This window comes from Macadamia integrifolia, chromosome 5, assembly GCF_013358625.1.
Source record: "Macadamia integrifolia cultivar HAES 741 chromosome 5, SCU_Mint_v3, whole genome shotgun sequence".
Taxonomy (NCBI): Eukaryota; Viridiplantae; Streptophyta; class Magnoliopsida; order Proteales; family Proteaceae; genus Macadamia; species Macadamia integrifolia.
Genome location: NC_056561.1, coordinates 32,466,350 through 32,485,831, shown reverse-complemented (window position 1 = coordinate 32,485,831; position 19,482 = coordinate 32,466,350). Strand labels below are relative to the sequence as shown.

At 38.7% G+C, this 19,482-nt stretch overlaps 1 protein-coding gene across 5 annotated transcripts; it reads left to right on the top strand.

The window, feature by feature from the left end:
* The first annotated feature begins 1,405 nt into the window (after nt 1-1,405).
* LOC122079919 (GDP-L-galactose phosphorylase 1-like) lies at nt 1,406-18,104 on the top strand. 5 transcript variants are annotated; one of them, XM_042646708.1, is made up of 8 exons: nt 1,406-1,617; nt 2,229-2,823; nt 8,229-8,350; nt 8,426-8,485; nt 8,590-8,796; nt 9,208-9,384; nt 16,353-16,607; nt 17,228-17,711. In XM_042646708.1, the coding sequence occupies exons 2-8, from the start codon at nt 2,730-2,732 to the stop codon at nt 17,372-17,374; spliced, it is 1,062 nt and encodes a 353-aa protein (XP_042502642.1). In that variant the 5' UTR covers nt 1,406-1,617; nt 2,229-2,729; the 3' UTR covers nt 17,375-17,711. The 5 variants fall into 5 exon arrangements, with proteins under 5 accessions (XP_042502642.1, XP_042502643.1, XP_042502640.1 ...); XM_042646709.1 differs by having other exon boundaries at nt 1,410-1,617; nt 17,224-17,711; XM_042646706.1 differs by lacking the exon at nt 17,228-17,711 and adding an exon at nt 17,718-18,104 and having other exon boundaries at nt 1,420-1,617.
* The last annotated feature ends 1,378 nt before the right edge of the window (nt 18,105-19,482 follow it).

The following is a 19,482-nucleotide window of genomic DNA, read 5'->3' as shown; positions in this document are numbered from 1 at the left end:
TACCAGCACCATCACCACCACCAAAGTACTCTCTTTCGCTTCCTTCGTCTTTTTGTCTTTTCTTTATTCAATCGTCCCACTTCTCTATTTTCTAGTCACCATCCCAACCGGCTCTGCTGCGGTTGTCCCACAACTGACAAGGTTTGCACTTCTCAGGGCTTGATTCAGAGAAAAGACAGAGGAGTTCATGTCTTCTCTTTCATGTTGTTATCAATGGTCTACCTCCAACATCAGAAGGCAATCCGGCCTCGGCGTGCAGCTGGCTGCAAATGATGGGAGCGGAAGGTGGGGAGGAGGTGGAGGAGTAAATTGCAAATATGTCTAATTTGTGAATAAAAACAGTTTACAATGGTACCGCAAATGTCACTTTTGAAACATGAGCTATCCCAAGAATCCTTTTGTTGAACATTGGATACTTTATCCAAAACATTTTCAAATAATTTACTAATCTTAATCGGTTTTAATAAGTTCAAAATTAGAAAATAGTTTCACTTCTTAAAACCAAAATCAAACCATTTAATAAATTGTTTCGCTTAACAAAAACCGGAAGTCAATATCTGAATGTCGATAAATGGTTTGATTTGCAATTCACACTCTTAAATGACATGCATCAATATCTGATACATGCTACATGTGATGGAGGACCTTACACGCATTTTATTGAGGAAAAGTTTAGTCCAAAATGGGTAGGGAATGTGGCTTAAAATTACACAAGTGGCATTGGCACCCCTACTATATTGTGTAGTTTCATAATGTTAATTGGACATTTTAGTTAGGGCCATAGTTTTAGGTATTGGTATTGGATCGATTATCATATTGATATGAGCTGAGACTGGTCCCAACACTGAATGGATATGAGATTGGATATCGATATTGAAACAAGGGTAAAATCATAAAAAATACCTATTCTTTATGAAAAGCAATGGGTAAAATTGATCGAATCAACTTATCCGAGTGGATCTAGGATTGACATCATATCAATATCAGCCGAGATTGATACCAATAACTAAATCCTTGATTACAACAGAGTTTTCCTAAGGCTACAATGACCACGATGCTTTAGATATGCGTGGGGTATCGACAAGGCGTTTTTGTGAAATGCTAAAACATTACAAGAGTTTGTGAGTCCCAATATAATGGAAGAACAGTCCTCTATGAATGTAGGAAAACTTACTCTTTTTGGCTAAATCTCAAGCCAGTTATTACTGATGAGATAGATGTAAGTTGAACATTCTAATTCTTTGTCTAAGAGATTCCTTTCCAGACGGCCAGCTTAGAAAAACTTTCAAATTGGACCAATCGGGCATGGATCATCGTTACAATAATCCATGACCCAAGCAAGAGGTTTGACTACTGCGGCAGTACCGATCCTGGTGGTTCTGGATGCTCTCTGGAGTATAGTCTAGTCCCTAGTCCCAGTCCACCTTGTCAGGCTGTGCGCCTCTAACGCTCTGATATACAATTTTCACGCTCTTTATCTACAGAGATGTCTCTAGACGCGCCTATTTATAAATCCTAGTGTGCACAACGTGTCTGCACTTTGGATATCAGTAACGCTTTTGACGAAAAACGGAAACGAAGAGACGAATCAATCAGAGCTCTGCGCAGATTCTATTGGTACCTTTCTCTTTCCCTCGTTCCAATGGCTTGCATGTAACATGCTTCTGACTTCCCTTTTGTATTTTTCTTCGTCAAATTCTATTAATTTTATGTGTTTCTCCTTATTTTATTTATAATTTTGACTTGATCATGGAATCGATCTTCTTACGCTAAATGTTCTTCCATTTTTTCTGTTCTTAAATCTAATCTGAAGCAATGTGTTGAACATTTGGTTTTGTTCTGTCAGCCTGGAAATCATGGATCGATTCTTGGTAATTTTGAATCCTTTTATTTTATTATTATTATTATTATTATTATTATTTATATGAACTAGGATGTTTGCACTTTGAATTAGGTCGAAGAATTAGGTTACCTTGAGGAAATTGGTTTTTAGATTAAAGCTTTTAACGAAAATGTTGAATGATTGATCAATTCTGGCAATCACATGTCATTTTGAAACAACTGCAGCTCCCAATTTATGTAAATTTCCCAGTTTCATGTCTAGTAGAAGCTATTTCAATATCTTAATATTCTCGAAAGTTTTCATTTCCTTTTGGTTTCTCTTATGAAGTCAATGTTATTTTTTGTCTGGCACCAGTGATTTGATTTCTAATGTTATTGTGTTCCAGGATCTTCTTTTGAGGAAATTTCAATTTTATCACCTGAGAACCAACCTGTCAGATTTCTGTGTATTGTGCTGAAGAAATTCCTCACATGGAGAGATTTTGAGTGTCTGTGATAAAACTTTGATTTCCTCAGACTTTATGTTCTTGATTAGATTGAACAGAGGGTTAGACACATTTTCTATTATCATTTGTGAATTTTTTGAAGAAACTTCGGGAATTGAGAAGAATTGCTAGTCCAATTAGGGCTGGCTTGATTGATTTCATCACGGCTCTAGGCAAAGGAACCCATGTTGACATTAGAAGGGGTAAAGAAGGCTTGGAGGCTTGTCCTAAGTTTTTGATTGCGTCCCCTTCTTTTCACGGTGGTCGTGGTGCCCTTCCTTCAGCTGGTGGGCATCCTGCAGATTTGACCTTCCTTGCTGGTGGAGGGTGCTGAAAATACATCTGAGGTTACATTTTTTTCAGATTAACTATTGAAGGTTTATGGAAACATAGTAAATAAGCATGTTTACAGTAAATCAGTTCGAAGATGACTACTGCATGTTGAAATATGATGCTGCTTCTGAGCACTCGCAAGTCCCTTGGATGCCTTTGCAAGGTTGGTTCGTGATTTTCCCTTTCTTAATTGTCCATAAAAAATTCCTTACAGTTTGCTTCTGTATCTATTTGTCCACATTATATAGAACTTCCATGCATAAATACATCATCTTTCCAAAATTTTAACAAATTTTGAAACGAATGTATAGGAGTTTCATTATGTTTATATCTGTAATTATGCATGACTCTTTCAGTCAACATTCTTGTATAATACTGTAACGAAAACAGGATCTGAAACCAGTACATGTGATGAGAGAGGAGAGAAGAATTGCAAGACCGCGATAGACTCAGACTACCATTTATTGTGGACTACCACCTTTATTTATAACAATTAAACAAATAGACTCCTAGTAGGAGTATCCAACTGACAAGGAAACTCAAAGAGACAAAAGCATATCACGATATGGTCACTCTGCCTGTCGTGAACACCAACTAATCCTAATAGTAAGATTACCGTACGGGGTTTGACAACCATACCCCTATGGTATATGTACACAACTTAACACTCCCCCTCAAGCTTTTTTATATGTATATATATACATCAAAAAGCTCCAACGTAGAACAACAAGAATAGACATTAAAAAGCAACACCAGTCTTGAACATATATAGCAGTTGTAGACGCCATTGAGCACAGGGAGAACTCCATTCTTGTAGCAATATCAACTCAAGCACACTTATGAGCCCCAAATAAAATTGCAGCATAGGTTGCTGCGAACCTGGTAAAAGTGCAGTATAGGTTACTACAAACCAAGTAACAACATAAGGTTGTTGATAACCAAGTAGCAGCATAAGGCTGTTGGGGACCAAGTAGCAACATTGGGTTTATGGAGACTAAATAACTCAGCATAAGATTGTTGGGACCAAGTTTCAGCATCAGCTTGCTAGGGGCCTTTGGAGACCAAATAACTCAGCATAAGATTGTTGGGTCCAAGTTTCAGCATCAGATTGCTAGGGGCCAAGTAGTTGCATTAGATTGTTGGGGATCAGTAGCAATATCAGGTTGCTGGAGACCAAATAACTCAGCATTGGATTGTTGGGACCAAGTTTCAGCATCAGATTGCTAGGGGCCAAGTAGCAGCATCAAGTTATTGGAGACCAAATAAGGAACCAGATAAGAATGCTGTTGCTGGATACCACAAATATCTATCTTCATAGGATAAAATTGTTGTTGAGGACACAAGTAGATGAAATGAACAAGCTAATAATAATAATAATAATCTTTAGCTGATGACTGCAAAGAATAATCTTCAATCTCCCCTTTCTGTGTAGCATTACACATGGACAGATAATGCAGAGGATTCAATAAAGGATATCCCACCATTGCATGGTAACAATAACCAGCATCACGAAGGATGAGGCTCTCGTAATTCCCATAATCAAGAGCATCCACAAATAAGATCCTAGATAGGATTTAAACAAAATTGAGAAATCAATCTCCAACAATAGCACCAACAAACATCAATCCATGCAAGTACCAATCGTCAAAAATTGCAACCCCAAATTGATGTGATCTAGGGTCCACCAAAGCAATAAAATTGCAAATATACAAGTCCAATTCAATTCTGTAAATTTTGACAACATTTATAGGCCACCCAAGAGAAGACTCAAATAAGAGCTTAGTGGCAAAGCTATAATTTCCATCACCAATTTGAGGTAGAAAATTGGTAGCAGCAAATCTAGGCTGAAAACTGCTAATCAGCAAATTGTTTCAACCTCTTCAATAAACCCTCCATCACAATCTGGTCAAAAACTATGGGATCTGGGCCCCAAAATGCTGAAGAACTGACTGCATCTCTAGCACCAGTAAGAAGACCGAGCCCACAACATCTGTGAATTTATGTAGAACCTCCAATGATTCTGGAGAGCTGAACCAAGAACATAGCAGAAACTGATGATAGTAGATGATGACAACAACAACAGTAACAAAACTTACCTTATCCCAACTAAATGGGGTCGGTTACATGGATCCGTAGGAGTGTAAAATAGTAACATAATTAAAAAAAGAAAAAAAGAAAAAAAGAAAAAAAAAAGGGAGAGAGTAGCAGCACCTCAAAAACATCGCACCTAAAAGGGGTCAGCTACATGGATCTTTGCCCTTCAAACAAATCTATTTGAGGTCATACTAGAGTTAAGACCTAAACTTTGCATGTCTTTCCTCATTAGTCATTTTAGGCCTGCCCCTAGCACTTTTTGCTCCTTTCATCTGAATCTGATCTATCTTCTTTATTGGTGCATCCACGGGACTCCATTGAACATGTCCATACCACCTAAGACAACTTTTGCGGAGCTTGTTTTGGATCGAGGCAACTTCCAAATCAGCTCTGATACAATCATTCATTACTTTATCTCTCTCTATATGGTCTGGGAGGGGCAATGTATGCAGCCTTACCCCTGCTTCGCAGAAGAGGTTGTTTCCAAGTGGGACCAATATGTTGCAATAGTGCAACTTAACCATTGCGCCACATGCCAGTCTTACGACTGTCCTATAGAATTTTCCCTTAAGCTTTACAAGAATGCGTTAGTCACACAACACTCCAGATGCAACTATCCACTTCATCCATTCCACTTTAATTTTCTGGAAAACATTATCCTCTATATCACCCTCCTTTTTTATGGTTTGACCCTATATGACTAAAACAATCACTTTGTGATAGCTCTCTTTCCCCAGTTCCACTTCGTTATCCATCATAGTTTGACTAAAGTTACACACCATGTATTCCGTATTCATTCTAATTATCTTAAAACCTCTTGATTCCAAGGTTGATCTCCATATTCAGGTTATCTTTTTTCCTTACTGTTGTCTCATCCACTAAAACCATATCATCAGCAAATAACATATGCCACGACAATGATATTAGAAAATAGCAACAACATCCTACCATTCATGCTGCGAAATTAATTCAGAAAAATTGATACCAGTACATTAGTTCTTCGATTTTTCAACCACTTGTAAAAGAAAACCAGCAATTTGACAGCAGCACACGATATCCCTAGAGCGTGAAATAGGGGTGACTTCACATGGTTTCCTGATACTCTTATCAGCATTTGAGGGAAATCTTCTCCGCGTTCAGGCTGATGCTGCACCTTGCGTGTGTGAATGGGTGTGATATATACCTCTTTTCCCAGCATGTGACTTTGTACCTGGATAGTAGCAAATAGCAGCAGAGGGATAAATAAAACCAGGTAATACATCATTCAAACTTCAGTCTTCATCTATATATGAAACCTTAGTTCCTCTTCTTTTATCAACTAGGGTTTCACAAAGAGAAACAAACTGCATAGGTGGATGTACACCATAAACCGAAGAACCTTGCCGATTCTCGAACAGATATCTTGAAGAAGGTAAGTACTGGTTACAACTCTGGTACCACGTAACGAAACAGGATTTGAAACTTTATTTATAACACGATAGGAGAGAAGAGAATTGATGAACCACGATAGACTCAGACGACCTTCTATTGTGGATTACCACCTTTATTTATAACAATAAAACAAATAGACTCGTTGTAGGAGTATACATTGGACAAGACTAAGACTAAGACTAACCACCAACGAATAAGGAAACTTAATGAGAAAAAAGCATATCATAATAGGGCACTCCCCCTGTCATGACCACCAACTAATCCTAATAGTAATAGAGTACAGTAGGGGATTTGACTACCATACCCATGTGGTAAATCTACACAATTTTACAAATACTTCATTTCAGTTTTGGACTAAATACAGCATACAAGTTTCTATGCATTGAGATAGTATGCAAGTTTCTCTGGTTTTCATCAGTTGGCTAAATCAAACAAAAAAGAAAAAGGTTAGTACTTTTGTGGTGGTTACTTTTGCACGTTTTCTGGTTGTGAACTCCTTGTAGAAATGCTAGTTATTTGTCTTGAGTCAGTTTACATACTAGGCTACTACTGCTTTTGCAGACTTTAGAAATTGTCAAAAAGTCAAAACTCAAAATATTTTAAGCATTTCCCTGATTCTTAATGAACGAGGGGATTAGGCAATTGTTTATTCATTGACCATTAGATTTAGTTCTTTACCATTCTGTGGATAAGAGTGTTAGTATTTGGGTAGCAAAATTATTTATTTACCAGCAGACTACCTGTAACTTAAGAATTTAAAACTAATTAAGGGTATGTCTTAATTAACTTATTTCGGTACTTAAAAGACAAGATATTGTTCTACTTGTAGCTCTCATTTACAGTGACTCTTTTGGTAGTGTAGTTGGTCCTTCTGAACTTGGCAAGTTATACAACAACAACAACAATCATAACCTTATCCCAACTGAATGGGGTCTGCTGCATGGATCCAATATGGGAAATAGAAAGTAAAAAAGCATATAAAGGATAGGTTAAAAAGAATAAACATGGGGATAATAGAAGAAGGTACAACAACATAGAAAGACGCATCATGGAAACATCCCCTATAGGGGGTCAGCAACACGGGTCCTTGTCCTCCACGCACTCTATCCAAAGTCATACTAGGGTCGAGCCCTACGCTTTACATATCTTTTCGGACTACTTTGTTAATAGTCATCTTAGGCCTGCCCCTACCTTTTCTAGCTCCCTCCAAGTGAATCTGGTCACTCTTCTTTACTAGGGCCTCCATAGGTCTCCGTTGGACATGGCCATACCACCTCAATCGGCTCTGACGGAGTTTGTCTTGGATTGGTGCAACCCCTAAACATTTCTAATACGTTCATTCCTTACCCTATCTCTCCTGGTCTTGCCGTACATGCCTCTCAACATTCTCATCTCCGCTACACTCAGTTTATTCAAAGTGTTCTTCTTGACTGCCCAACATTCCACTCTAGACGACATAGTTGGTCGTACAACTGTCCTGTAAAATTTTCCCTTAAGTTTAATATGTATTCTTTTGTCATATAACACTCCCGCCGCACCTTGTCACTTCATCCACCCCACTTTAATCCTATGGGCAACGTCATCCTCTATATCCCCCTCTTTGTCAATGATAGACCCCAAGTATTTAAAACAGTCCCTCCGGGGTAGTTCTTGTTCCCCTAGCTTCACCACTCCCTCCTCTCCTCTAGATTGACTAAAGGGGCACATCATATATTCTGTCTTCGTTCTACTTAACCTAAAACCTCTTGATTCCAAGCTTGATCTCCATAGCTCCAGTTTAGTATTAATCCCATCCACAGTTTCATCTATCAGCACAATCTCATCAGCAAATAGCATACACCATGGAACCGAGTCTTGGATGTGTCTGGTTAGATCATCCATAATGAGTGCAAACAAATAAGGATTTAGAGCAGATCCTTGGTGTAACCCAATTGTGATTGGGAATTCATTACATTGCCCCTCTGTCGTTTTGACACTCGTCACTACTCTCTAGTACCCATTTATTTCCTCCAATGTGTTCTAAATATTTACGGTTTTTGCCAGGTACCAAGATTCCTCTTTACTGGCTGGGTAGCCGGTCTGCTTTAGACAATGGTGCATGTGGAAGGCTTTCTTGCACTCCTACAGAAGATCAAACCCTACTGGATTCTCTTTTTCTTGCTCAGGTATGCTAGTAGTTTTAACATCTTCCTGACATTTAGTTACAGATCCTGTCAGTGAACTTTTTATGTATTCTGCAGTGGGAAGATTGTGCCTGGAAAGGCTTTCTCAGATATGATGTTACCGCTTGTGAATTGAAGGTAATTTTGCTTTAACTTATTACATTTTTATGGCCGGAGCCAGTCAATCTTAGATTTTCTGCTATACAAAGCAACCAACTAATAAACATTGAGATGCTTTGCAGGTCATTGATGGCAGGAGAAACTTTGTTGCTCAGTTGAACGAAGGATGGAATTTGAACAATTTTCTGAAGCAGAATCCTTTCACATCTAAATGCATGAAGATGCACAGGGAGTGGCTACTCTTTGGTATTGCAAGTGGAGAACAAACCAACCCCAAGATTATTCATTCAGCCACAATACCTGATGGTGCCTCACTTGTTATTGTTAATGTAAGATTATATTTGATTGAATGTAGCTGTTTACTTTACAGCATTAAATTAGATGGCAAGGATGACCTATGCAATATTGCTACACGGATCTTATGAGGTGAAAGTCCTCATGATTTAAGACTCACAACCCTCTCTCTCTCTCTCTCTCCAGGTCTTCAAAGAATGCAACAATGTGGAAGATATAAACTTCCAATACTGTTGTGCTAATTTTTGGACCTGTAGATTTCTAGTTGAGTCACATTGAACGCTAGTCTTGATAATTACGTGCTTGTAATTTGTCTAGATAGTCTTGCAATGTCCACTGATTACCTTATACGATGTTTAGACTGTGTATCCATTCTTGTTCTCTAATGAAAATTATAGTGTCTATGGCCCAATTAATGCTCCAACGTCTCTCTCTGTTTTTTCAAGGCAAACCCTGTTGAATATGGCCATGTTTTCCTGGTACCACGTGGCTTGAACAGTCTCTCACAGTTAATGGATGCAAGAGCATTAGAAATGGTTGCACGGGTTTCTGTTGAGATAAATAACTCCTCTTTCCGTGTGTTTTATGACTACTCATCAAGTGCTAATCATCCATACTTTCAGGTAGTAAACACTGTGATTCTAATCTCTCTCTCTCTCTGCCCCGCAATAAATTTAGTATGTGCTCCGAAAGTCCTATGTAATTTTGAAGTATATGACTGTGATCAGTTTTTACACTCATGACTTGTATCTTTTTTTTTTTGGATGAATGAATAATATATTACGAAGAAAAAGAATATACAAAGGGAGAGATAGGGGGGTGCCAAAAGGCTACAAAAGGGGACACGGCCCCACACAAACAAAAAAAACTAATTGGGGGAAACATCAGTTGGGGGGGTAATAGTGGCAGAGAGACCCCATGAGACAACAATGAGCCTGTGTCCTTGGGGTGTTGCGGACCGGGCGGTGACGAAGAGATCTGAGCTTGGAGGAAACGTCAAAGTAAATGGCTTTCCAAATCCCTTATAGGGAACGAGTTTTGGTGCTCCATCTAAGGAGATTACGTTCCATCCAAAGGTGGTTGATAGTGGCTCAAAAAGCAAGCTTCTCAACTGTTTCACATATGGAGGAGCCGCAGAAGGTCATATCAATCCAAATCCATTCTCAGGAGAGAAGGAGGATGGCTCAGGGAGAGGGCCAACAAGAGTGGAGAACCTTCTTCCAAATGGAGGTAGAGAAGGGGCAAAAGAAGAATAGGTGATCGACATCTTCCATTCCATTCCAACACAGACAACAGGAAAAGGTGATCTGGATGTGGTAGTGGTTGAGAAAGGATTGGGTAGGGAGACAGTAGGAAAGGGCTCTCCAAGCTGTGAAGCTATGACGAGGGATGTGCCCTTTAAACCAAATGATTTTCCTCCACAGGGTAAGGGGGTCTTTGGAGTGGATGAAGTTCCAGGTAGAGGCGGAGGTGAAAAGGCCTGAGGAGGAGGGATGCCATATTACAGAGTCCTGTAATCCTCGATGGCCAGGGGGAATGGGGGAAGGGAGGACCAAAGGTCCTCGAGGGGGGGGGGAGAGGGGGGCCCAGCCAACAAGGGAGATAATGGAGTCCACTGTGGCGGAACGAGTCAATCCAAAGGAAAGGATAATTCTCGGGGTAACCAGGGGGAGAAGGATGCCGACGGGATGCCGACGGGGCGCCAGGGGTCAAAAGCCAAAGAGAGGTGGAGGAGCCATTGCCCACAGAATAGGAGATGGCAATAAGGGCTAAAGGCCTGGCGTGAAGGATACTACACCAGATACAAGATGCATCAGGAGGAATAGGGGCAGTCCAGAGGGAGTCCTTCTTGAGAGGTCCAGAGCAAATCCATGAGACCCAGATGCTACGCTGTCTAGAGGCAATTTTCCAAATGAGCTTGAGGATGGCAGCAGAGTTGACCTCCTTGATTTTTCGGAGACCCAAGCCTCCTTCAAACTTGGGACGACACACTTTAGACCAGCTCATGACTTGTATCTTATTATTTGCTATTTTGTCCTTCCAATCTATAGCAGAGAAAAACTATATAATCTATAACAGCCTGTGCATTCGTGAAAATATGCATGAATTAAAAGGAAAAGAAAAGAAAAAAAGGATTTAGCCCTATATTTGGATATTTGTGGGCAAGTTAAATGAGCTCCATGCCTGAACTTGGTACCAATAGAAATGAGATGTTACAGTCGATAAGTGTTGGCCTTTCATGTGGAGATTGTAGAATCTCAAGGACCTTAAAAGTCCATGGATAGGTAACCTACGATGGTGGATGGAAACAGCCTATCCAGCGAACCAGAGGGAAGTCGGCGTACATTTACTCCTCCCAGACCTGCAGTAGCTGGAGCCTCGTGCACTAGGTTGCTCTTTTTTTCTGAGCTCTTCTAAAGGAAAAAAGAAGAAATATGAGGTAAAAAGGGAAAACTGACTGCATGAAGGGGAGAGAAAAATAAGCGAAACATAGAAAATCCCTAACCAAATCAAGACCAAATTAATTCATTTCATTCAAATCATGGGTGGCTGTGATAGCTTTACATATATTTATAGAATCAAACCTTATCCTAATTTGAAGAATCCTTAACCAACCAAACACTTAAGGAAATAATAAAAGAAAACCAAACAATAAAGCAAACTTCCTACCTTGTGTAAACCATGGTTGAATATCCTAAACAGACCCAATAACTGAAACAAGTAACCAGTAAAATATCCAATTTTGACTGGACCTATCCTAATTTGTTATGCAACTGAATATTAAATAAAGAGAGAGAATAAAATGGCTGGTTCATTGAACCACCAAACCAAACTAGTCATGTATTATTCCCCCATTGTTAGAAAAATTCGCCCTCGAATTTTGAAGTATGGGGGAATGTCCACCACTTGACTGGCATTCACGATCAATCGCTGTGATTTTTTGATCCAGTGCTTCTCACAGACATCAAGGACAAATCAGAAACCATTGGATTGACATTGAAGATCTGTTGCGGAAGAAGAAATTCAATGCATTCGATCTCTAAAGGGTCGATCGTGATTTTCTTTTCTTCAGCATAATCTTCCGTAGGAGGCTTTTGATCATCGATCAATTTATTCGGTCAACTTGTCTTCAATTTGTGGTTGCAGAACTTTGAGTATAATTCCAATTCTTTAATTGAATTCTTCATATGCTTGCTTTTTATACTCTTTTTGGGCATGCATACTTGCTTTTAGTGAAAGTAATAGGCCTGAGATATATTGATCGTCCTCCATGACGAAGAGCTTCAGGATGGATCCCATACCAATTAATGCAGATTCGATGATGGAATTGAAAGTGATGGGCTCCCATAAGAATGCTAAAGAAATTCTAATTATGAAGATTAGATTTAGAACAAATCTAACGGCCATAATTTAGAGGCCTGCTAGACTAATAAAATCAGATGATGAAAATAAACTCTGAAATTTAATGCTGTTTTAGGAAAACCAGATTGTTCAGGTAATTACCAAACAGTACACTAGGACTATTTAAAAGTAATTACTTCCAAAATTTCAGAAGGTGAAAGAAACCAAGGGATGGTTGGCCAGGGGTGAGAAACTAGTACTGTAACCACTTAAACTTACTCAACAGTGTTGTAATCACTCCATTAGGATATGCTAGGCCTAACAATTATATCTAGACAAGCAAACAATATTTTAAATAGGACTATAAGTGGTATGATGGGCCTGCTATCGAGAAACCTAAACACAGAGTATGGATTCCAGAGATGCCATTCAGTTGTTGGCAAACTGGGAACAATCTCAGAGTTCAAGAAATACTAACAATAGAATGTTAAATACTAATTTTGAGAGAAATTAGATCTAAATGAAGATGGCATGAATAATCGAAACAACCAGAACTTGGAAAAAATAAAAACCTGGAAGAACCTCCTATGGATGAAAAGGGAAGAAATATCCATAAAGAAGAGGCAAGAAGGAGAGAAATCAGAAAGGAGGGGAAAGGAAGAGACTCAACATTAATTTTTGGGCCAAAGAAAACTTATTTCATTCCCTCCTAATCTTTGGGAGCTTTACAAGCTTTAAATAAACAAATAAAAGAGATGTTTAGTCAAGATAGACTTCCTAACAAGTACAAACCATAAAATAAAACTTCTGAAAGAACTACCAGACTCCTTAATCCTAAAAACTGCTAATGGACCCCACATAATACCCCTTAAATCCCAACTTTTGAGTATATTAAAAAGTCCATTACATTAATTAAACCCAAAATATAACAAACCCAAGACCCAGACCCATACAACCCAATCATGGGCCAAAATAAAGTATTCTAAGACCTAATTGGCCCGATTGGACACCCTTAACTGCATCAATTCCACATGCAAAGCATATGCCTTGCCAGTTGACCTTAAGAATGATGATCTTTCCAGAAGAATATTTAGAAAGGCACAAATTCTTGAGGGACCTAAAGTTCCTACAAAGCATGCCAGGAAGTCAAATTTAACCTATGAGGGCTGACCAAGGCCTGATACTCTGAGGGAGAGGTTGAGGGGAATCCAGATTGTAGTTGATTTTGCACAATGGTTCTAGATGTCCCCCATGTCTGGAAGCCATTAACCATACCAATCTGCACAATAGTATGCCCCTCTTTCAATGGTGCAAAAATGCCAACACTACCATATATCTGTTATGTCATATGGAAACTTCCAACTCAAGCTAAAAAGCTTAGAAAGGGGCACTAGATTCCCCTGCAATCTAGAATGGGATTAGTACTTATATGGAGGGGTAAAAAGAAAGAAAGAACTCTACAACGTATAAATGTGTATAGCTGTATTCTGTGGAAGGTGTGATATGGGACAGTGACAGCACAAAATATAGAGAAATATAAAGCAATAAAAATAATGAGCTGAAGCTGCGGAACTGAACAGTAGATTTTTGTCATTCACCCACAACAAGGGTATCTCTGGGTGGAGATGATCAGGAAAAAAATTCATGAAACAAGGTAGTTACATTGACCTCCAAATCAAAATGTCTGCTCCACTCCTAAGTCCTAAAGTGGCACACTCTTCCTTCACGAAGAGAGAGGCTTTCAACAAGAGTACACTTTCGACACCTTTACATTGTGGTGAGATACCCATTATACTTTTCTGGCCTATTTATGGATTTACAAAATATTCAATGATGGAAATTCTTATCTCATAAGAAAACCTGACAAACAGAAGTTATCAAGAAATTGAATAGGACCAAGGCATAATAGAGTAGAAATCTCAGAGATATCTTAGATGTTCCTCTTGCTGAAATAAATCCTAAAACTCTCTTGCCGAAAATTCCTAGGAAAACATGTCTTGGAAGGCCACTATTTACTCAACAGCAATCTCCAGCTGTTGAATTTATCAAGTCTCCATAAACTAATATTTTTTATGTCTCTACGTTGGTATAGAAAGGTGCATCTTTTGATCATGTTGAATTAGCAAGTATAGTTGTCAAGGCATCGCTAACTGGGAATCCAGTCGCCCCCCCTTGCTGGATGACCGCCTTTGGAACCACCTAGTCGCCTGGACTGTCAGGCCCCCTCCAACTCTTTGGGTCACCTAGACGCTGCGACAACTATGTTAGCAAGACAAACTTTAAGTCCTAATTGTCCTGCTTTTCCTCTGGCATAGCGGCAGACTTCCACGTCATTGGGTTCAACACCTTTGTTAAACCCTACTATGTCAGACTATATAGAACTTCAATTTGTCAAAACCTTCAATCAATATCACAAAACCTTTTGTTCTATACCACATTTACTGGATTCATGGCAATTCAAAAATAGAAATAGAAGCAAGGTCATGCAAACACGCAATTCATATGATTCATCAACAACTGGACTACATCTTTGGGTGAATAAAATCAGGAAATGTTCCAGTAAATAAAGGGAACTTTTACAGTTTTACCATAAACGTAATACTCCAAAACACCCGGATGGTGCTAGGTGCCAATAATTTTTTGTTGCATTTAAGGGAGCCTTTATGCATGTTTGATCATCACAAACATCCTACAGTTTGCCAGCTGGATAATTTCTAATTTCAGTATGTTAGGAGCGCATATCAAAGAATAATCCAGGATGGATTCTCCAACTTTCATCTAACACAATCTCACGATTTTAAGGGTTTGTTGACTTGAACACGCCTGCTGCCATTAATTCTGTCGATTCCTAGTCTAGTTTCTTAGGATACTGAATGAAGTAGCTCCAGCTACTAAATATTCTTTCATAAAGTGTTTTGAAAACCAGACTGGTCTGGATGGTTGGACTGTCACCCAGACATTCTTTTGGTATGGGTGGATACCCATTGTTTCTTCTTCCATGACCTGGTTTTGATCAAACCATCAGGTCTGGGTGTCTGATTGATTTATAATTTTTTTTTTTTTCTGTTTTCTTTCTTTTAAAAGAAAGGTAACAATTGTAATTCTTTGATGATGAGCGAATTGATTACCCCGTTCGAGGCCTTTTTTGGTATTTCCGTATGCTTATTCTTTTTATCTACAAGTTTTTCTTTTAAAAGAAAGGTGACAGCAGCTGCTCCTAGATTTCTTCCCTCTTAGTCAAAATGAGCGTTTATAAGTTCTGAGAATTCACCTTATTCATGATCATTAATAGTACTTCCAAAATGTAGTATTCACCCTTTTTATTAAGAAACTAACTATGAGTGAAAAAAGAGAGTTTTTAGATAGGAACTTAAGTGAAATATATTAGATTTCTTACCCAGAAATAGCATAGTTTATAATATATTAGATTTCTTTTTCTTTCCCAGAAATAGCATAGTTCATAATATATTAGATTTCTTTCCCACAAATAGCATAATTATTAGTTGGTTTACCATGAATGGCATCACTGGGACTGCACATCTGACGTGTTATTTGTTAATATCGTTGGGTCAATCTACTAAGACCCAATGGTTGAAATGGCTCAACTTGACCTGGGACTTGTTCTGCATTTGCTTGTGGATAGGTTTTGAAACATTGTTTAATGAATAATTGATTCAGTTTTCTGAGACTGTCGAACATTCATCCAAGTTATATAGAAAAGGGACGAGGTTTCCTATGATGTTCTGACATGCTTCATTCCCTATCAAATCATGATTAAGGGGAAAATGGGGGGGGGGTGTCGGAACTTATGTTTTGCTGAAAGGAAGAAGTCTAGGTTCTGAAATGTGCCCCATGGGAACAGAGTAAAATTATTGATCAAAAGTTAGGCATTTATGGTTCCAGAACCTTACTGACACACACGAAACCGGGTAGTTGGAAGTAATGGATTCTGCTGAGGCACCATGATTGCTCTTTCTCTCCAAAAATATTTTTTTTTTTGGGGGGGGGGTTTATAACTAGAAATTCGAGTTTTATAACTAGAAATTCAAGTTTTACTCCCTTAAATTTGACAGGAAGTTCATGCACATGATTGTTTCAGCAAGAAAGCAACTTCTTTTTATTTTATTTTTATTTTTAATTCTGGAGCAATGGCCTGTAGAATTCAGTTAATTTCTTTATTGGATTGTGACAAATAGAGTTTAATTTTTTAGTAGCTCTACTGACATTTATTCCTCTTTCCTCAATGTAGGCTTGCTACTTTGCAAACCCTTTGCCTGTGGAACTCATGTCAGTTGTGGCAATACATGGTGGCCAGAAATTAGAGGGGTTACATATCTATGAGGTCAAAGATTACCCGGTTAAGGCTTTCTTGTTCATTGGCAATGGGAACTTGAAAATTCTGATTGAGGTAGTTGTGAATATATGCTCCTGGTTACAGGACCAGATGGTTCCATATAGTATGCTGATATCTGATTGCGGCACAAAGATGTATTTGTTTCCAAAGGTAAATCATTCTAGTCTCTATTAACTCAAAATTAGCCAACGACACACTGTTCCATGTCACAACTTGATCCACTTGAAACTTGGATAATTTTGCCAAACTACAAATGCTGAACAAATCGATGAGAATTACAACAACGTGACCTGAAAATGTATGGGAGCATGCCAAGTTTCAAGTTGTCTAAGGATCAATTCTGATTGTTCCCCACAATTTACCAAATTACGATTGGCATACACTTTCTTACCTGGTACTCAAGGAAGGCAGGAAGCAATTTTTATTTAGATTTTGGTGCAGTATGTTTTAACCATGATGGTCACAGGTGCCTGACAATACTTTAGGATTACGGAATTCATTTTTATATTTGGGTATAACCCCTATTCTTTTCTCCTTGTGATAATAAAGTTGATCAAAATCAGAAGTGTTCCTAGGCGCATCTTTTTTTAGTTAGGGCACTGCAGTGGTAATGTGGGGTTGGCGGTTTTCATTGTCCATGTACTTGGGGTAGCTTTTTATTTGATCAATGGCTGGTAATGTGTATTGTGGTATTACTGTGCTGTCATGTGGTACTTCTTTGTGGAGATGATCTCTCACCTATCTAAGTATTTTTTTTTTTCCCCAGCCAGATTTTTGGAGGCAACACTTGTGTGTGGATAGGGAAGGAAATTCCTGCCCTTGATTTCTCTGCCTTGGCCAAAGCTGAACCATTGAATGGAAACAGGCAATGTGCATTGGTCTCGTGTCAGATTTGGGGCTGTAATTCAACCATCTGACACCCCCGCCCATTTTTATTCCTGATTGTCCAAAATCACCTAATGAATAGTGGCTTTCAACAATTTTTGTTCAATTCATTTGGACATATTGCAGAAAGGCAGTTTGTTTGGGCTGAAACTTGACATGACTAAGTGAGGCTGGTTCCAACCTCTTGGGTCACAACTGACTTGCCGTATGTCAGTTTGTTTCTTCAATTTATTGCTAATGTGTTGTTATGAGATGCGGCGCCTACAGTGATGCGCCTGTACATCCTTTATATTACTTGTTTGACTAAAGTTGACGCAAAGTCATGGTGGCAAACAAGGAGAAAGTGACAAATGGTTTTGGATGAATGTGTTGCAGAGATTAATGGTGGGTTCCAGCCTTTCTGCTTGGGAATGTGGGGGCTACATTGTATTCAAGGATAGGTTTGAGTTTGATCAAGCTACAGAGGAGGCTGTGATGGAGCGTTTGGGTGCTCTTTCACTCGATGACGAATGCTTCAGTACAGTCAAGCAGCTTTGCTGCAGTGTGGCAAGTAAGCTTGCTACTTGAATTGGGGCCTAGCCCATCATCTCTCAGATGTAAATTTCAGTCTCTTTGTTTGAGGTCGGTTGTGTATTTTGGAGTTAAATTGGTGCCTTTTTTTTTTTTTTTTTTTAATGAGAGCTTGTGCAAAACTATTGGTTGTGCTTGAACGCTCAAAAGATTTCTTCAGTTCTGGGTAATATTTTAGATTATTTGGGTTCATGCTCCATACTACCCTGAATGTGTTTTCTGTTGAAGATTCCAATTCAGTTTCCAAATTAGGTCTTAACTTATTTTTTAAGGTAGTCTCTGAGGTAAGGATGGCCTGCACATTCGCAATAATGGTGTACACTAGTGACATCAGATGAGCCAGTTCCACTGTATGCTTTTCCTCTGAACATATAGCAGTCCCAACATTTGCATTATATTTGGGTTCAGGTTGTATTTTCCAAAGCCAAAGCTACACTCTTGGAAGTATCAAAATTGTGAGCAATGAGACGCTGAGGTGCAGTGAGCATCCAACCGCTGGGTGCATGACCGAGTCCTTCCAACCGTTGGATGCTCTCAAGTTCCAACATATCATCATATGGGATAAATAGCTGTTAAAGAGTTCCAAAATTAACAGATCTAGAGTGTCTTACTTTCATTGCTCAGCCGAAGGATTTCTTTTATCTTCTTATCACATCGTAGACTGTTGAATAACAAACATGAAAACCCTTGATTTGTCACACCAACTCATGTGCCAACAGGTATATAATAAGGGGCAACGCAATTTCTCTTAACCCATATGAAAGAAAGAATTTCTTTGTCCAATGAAGTTGACCTTGGATTGGACGGGAGAAGGGTATTTGGGAACCTTCAACAATAAGGGACAGAAGTTAAAGATGACATTCATTTTTCTCAAAGTTCAATTATGACATCAAATCACTTGATTTTACTTTCATATTGGACTAGATGATGGTATTTTAGACATTCAATAATGGGCAAAATACTCATTCATATAACAAATTCGACCATGTTCTTTTAACATGGTGACTAAATGACTATGTCCACAACCTAAATAATAATGACTACGCCTAATTTGTGAACGGATTGAATTTGGATTGAATGTGATCAAATTCAAATATTATGCAGATTCGAATTCAGATTTTAACCATCCAATTACATCCCTACGCCCTACCCACATAAAGTACATTGATAGCACGAGAACCATAACACTCATAAGCACAGTTTTTAGGTATTGGTATCAGTAATGCCGATACTCGATATTAACATGGTATCAATACCATTGCAGTTGTATCGAAAGATGAGAAAGTACAATGACTCAAAAAACCATAGTATCGATATTTTAGGAGGGAATACGGTCCAATCCATCCCGATATGGCTATATTGGTATCGGCCAATACGGGTGCCAAGATTGATACCTGGTACAGTACTACTTTGGAGGCCGTATTGTTCTAGAGGAGATAGTAGAGTAAAAGCTGGTTAAAGGTTAAAATCGGAGCTCGTGTCCATGATTTATCTAAGGCTCATTAACTCAGTACCGAGTTCACTCACCCTGTCTTTGCGAGTTGGGTCATTTTGACAACTTACATACCAT

Excerpts from the sequence above, each read along its gene's own strand:
- LOC122079919 (XM_042646706.1), top strand. The coding sequence starts at position 2,730 with ATGTTTACAGTAAATCAGTTCGAAGATGACTACTGCATGTTGAAATAT. Across the intron at positions 8,486-8,589 it reads TTACCGCTTGTGAATTGAAG|GTCATTGATGGCAGGAGAAA; the intron begins GTAATTTTGCTT and ends GATGCTTTGCAG. Across the intron at positions 9,385-16,352 it reads CTAATCATCCATACTTTCAG|GCTTGCTACTTTGCAAACCC; the intron begins GTAGTAAACACT and ends TCCTCAATGTAG.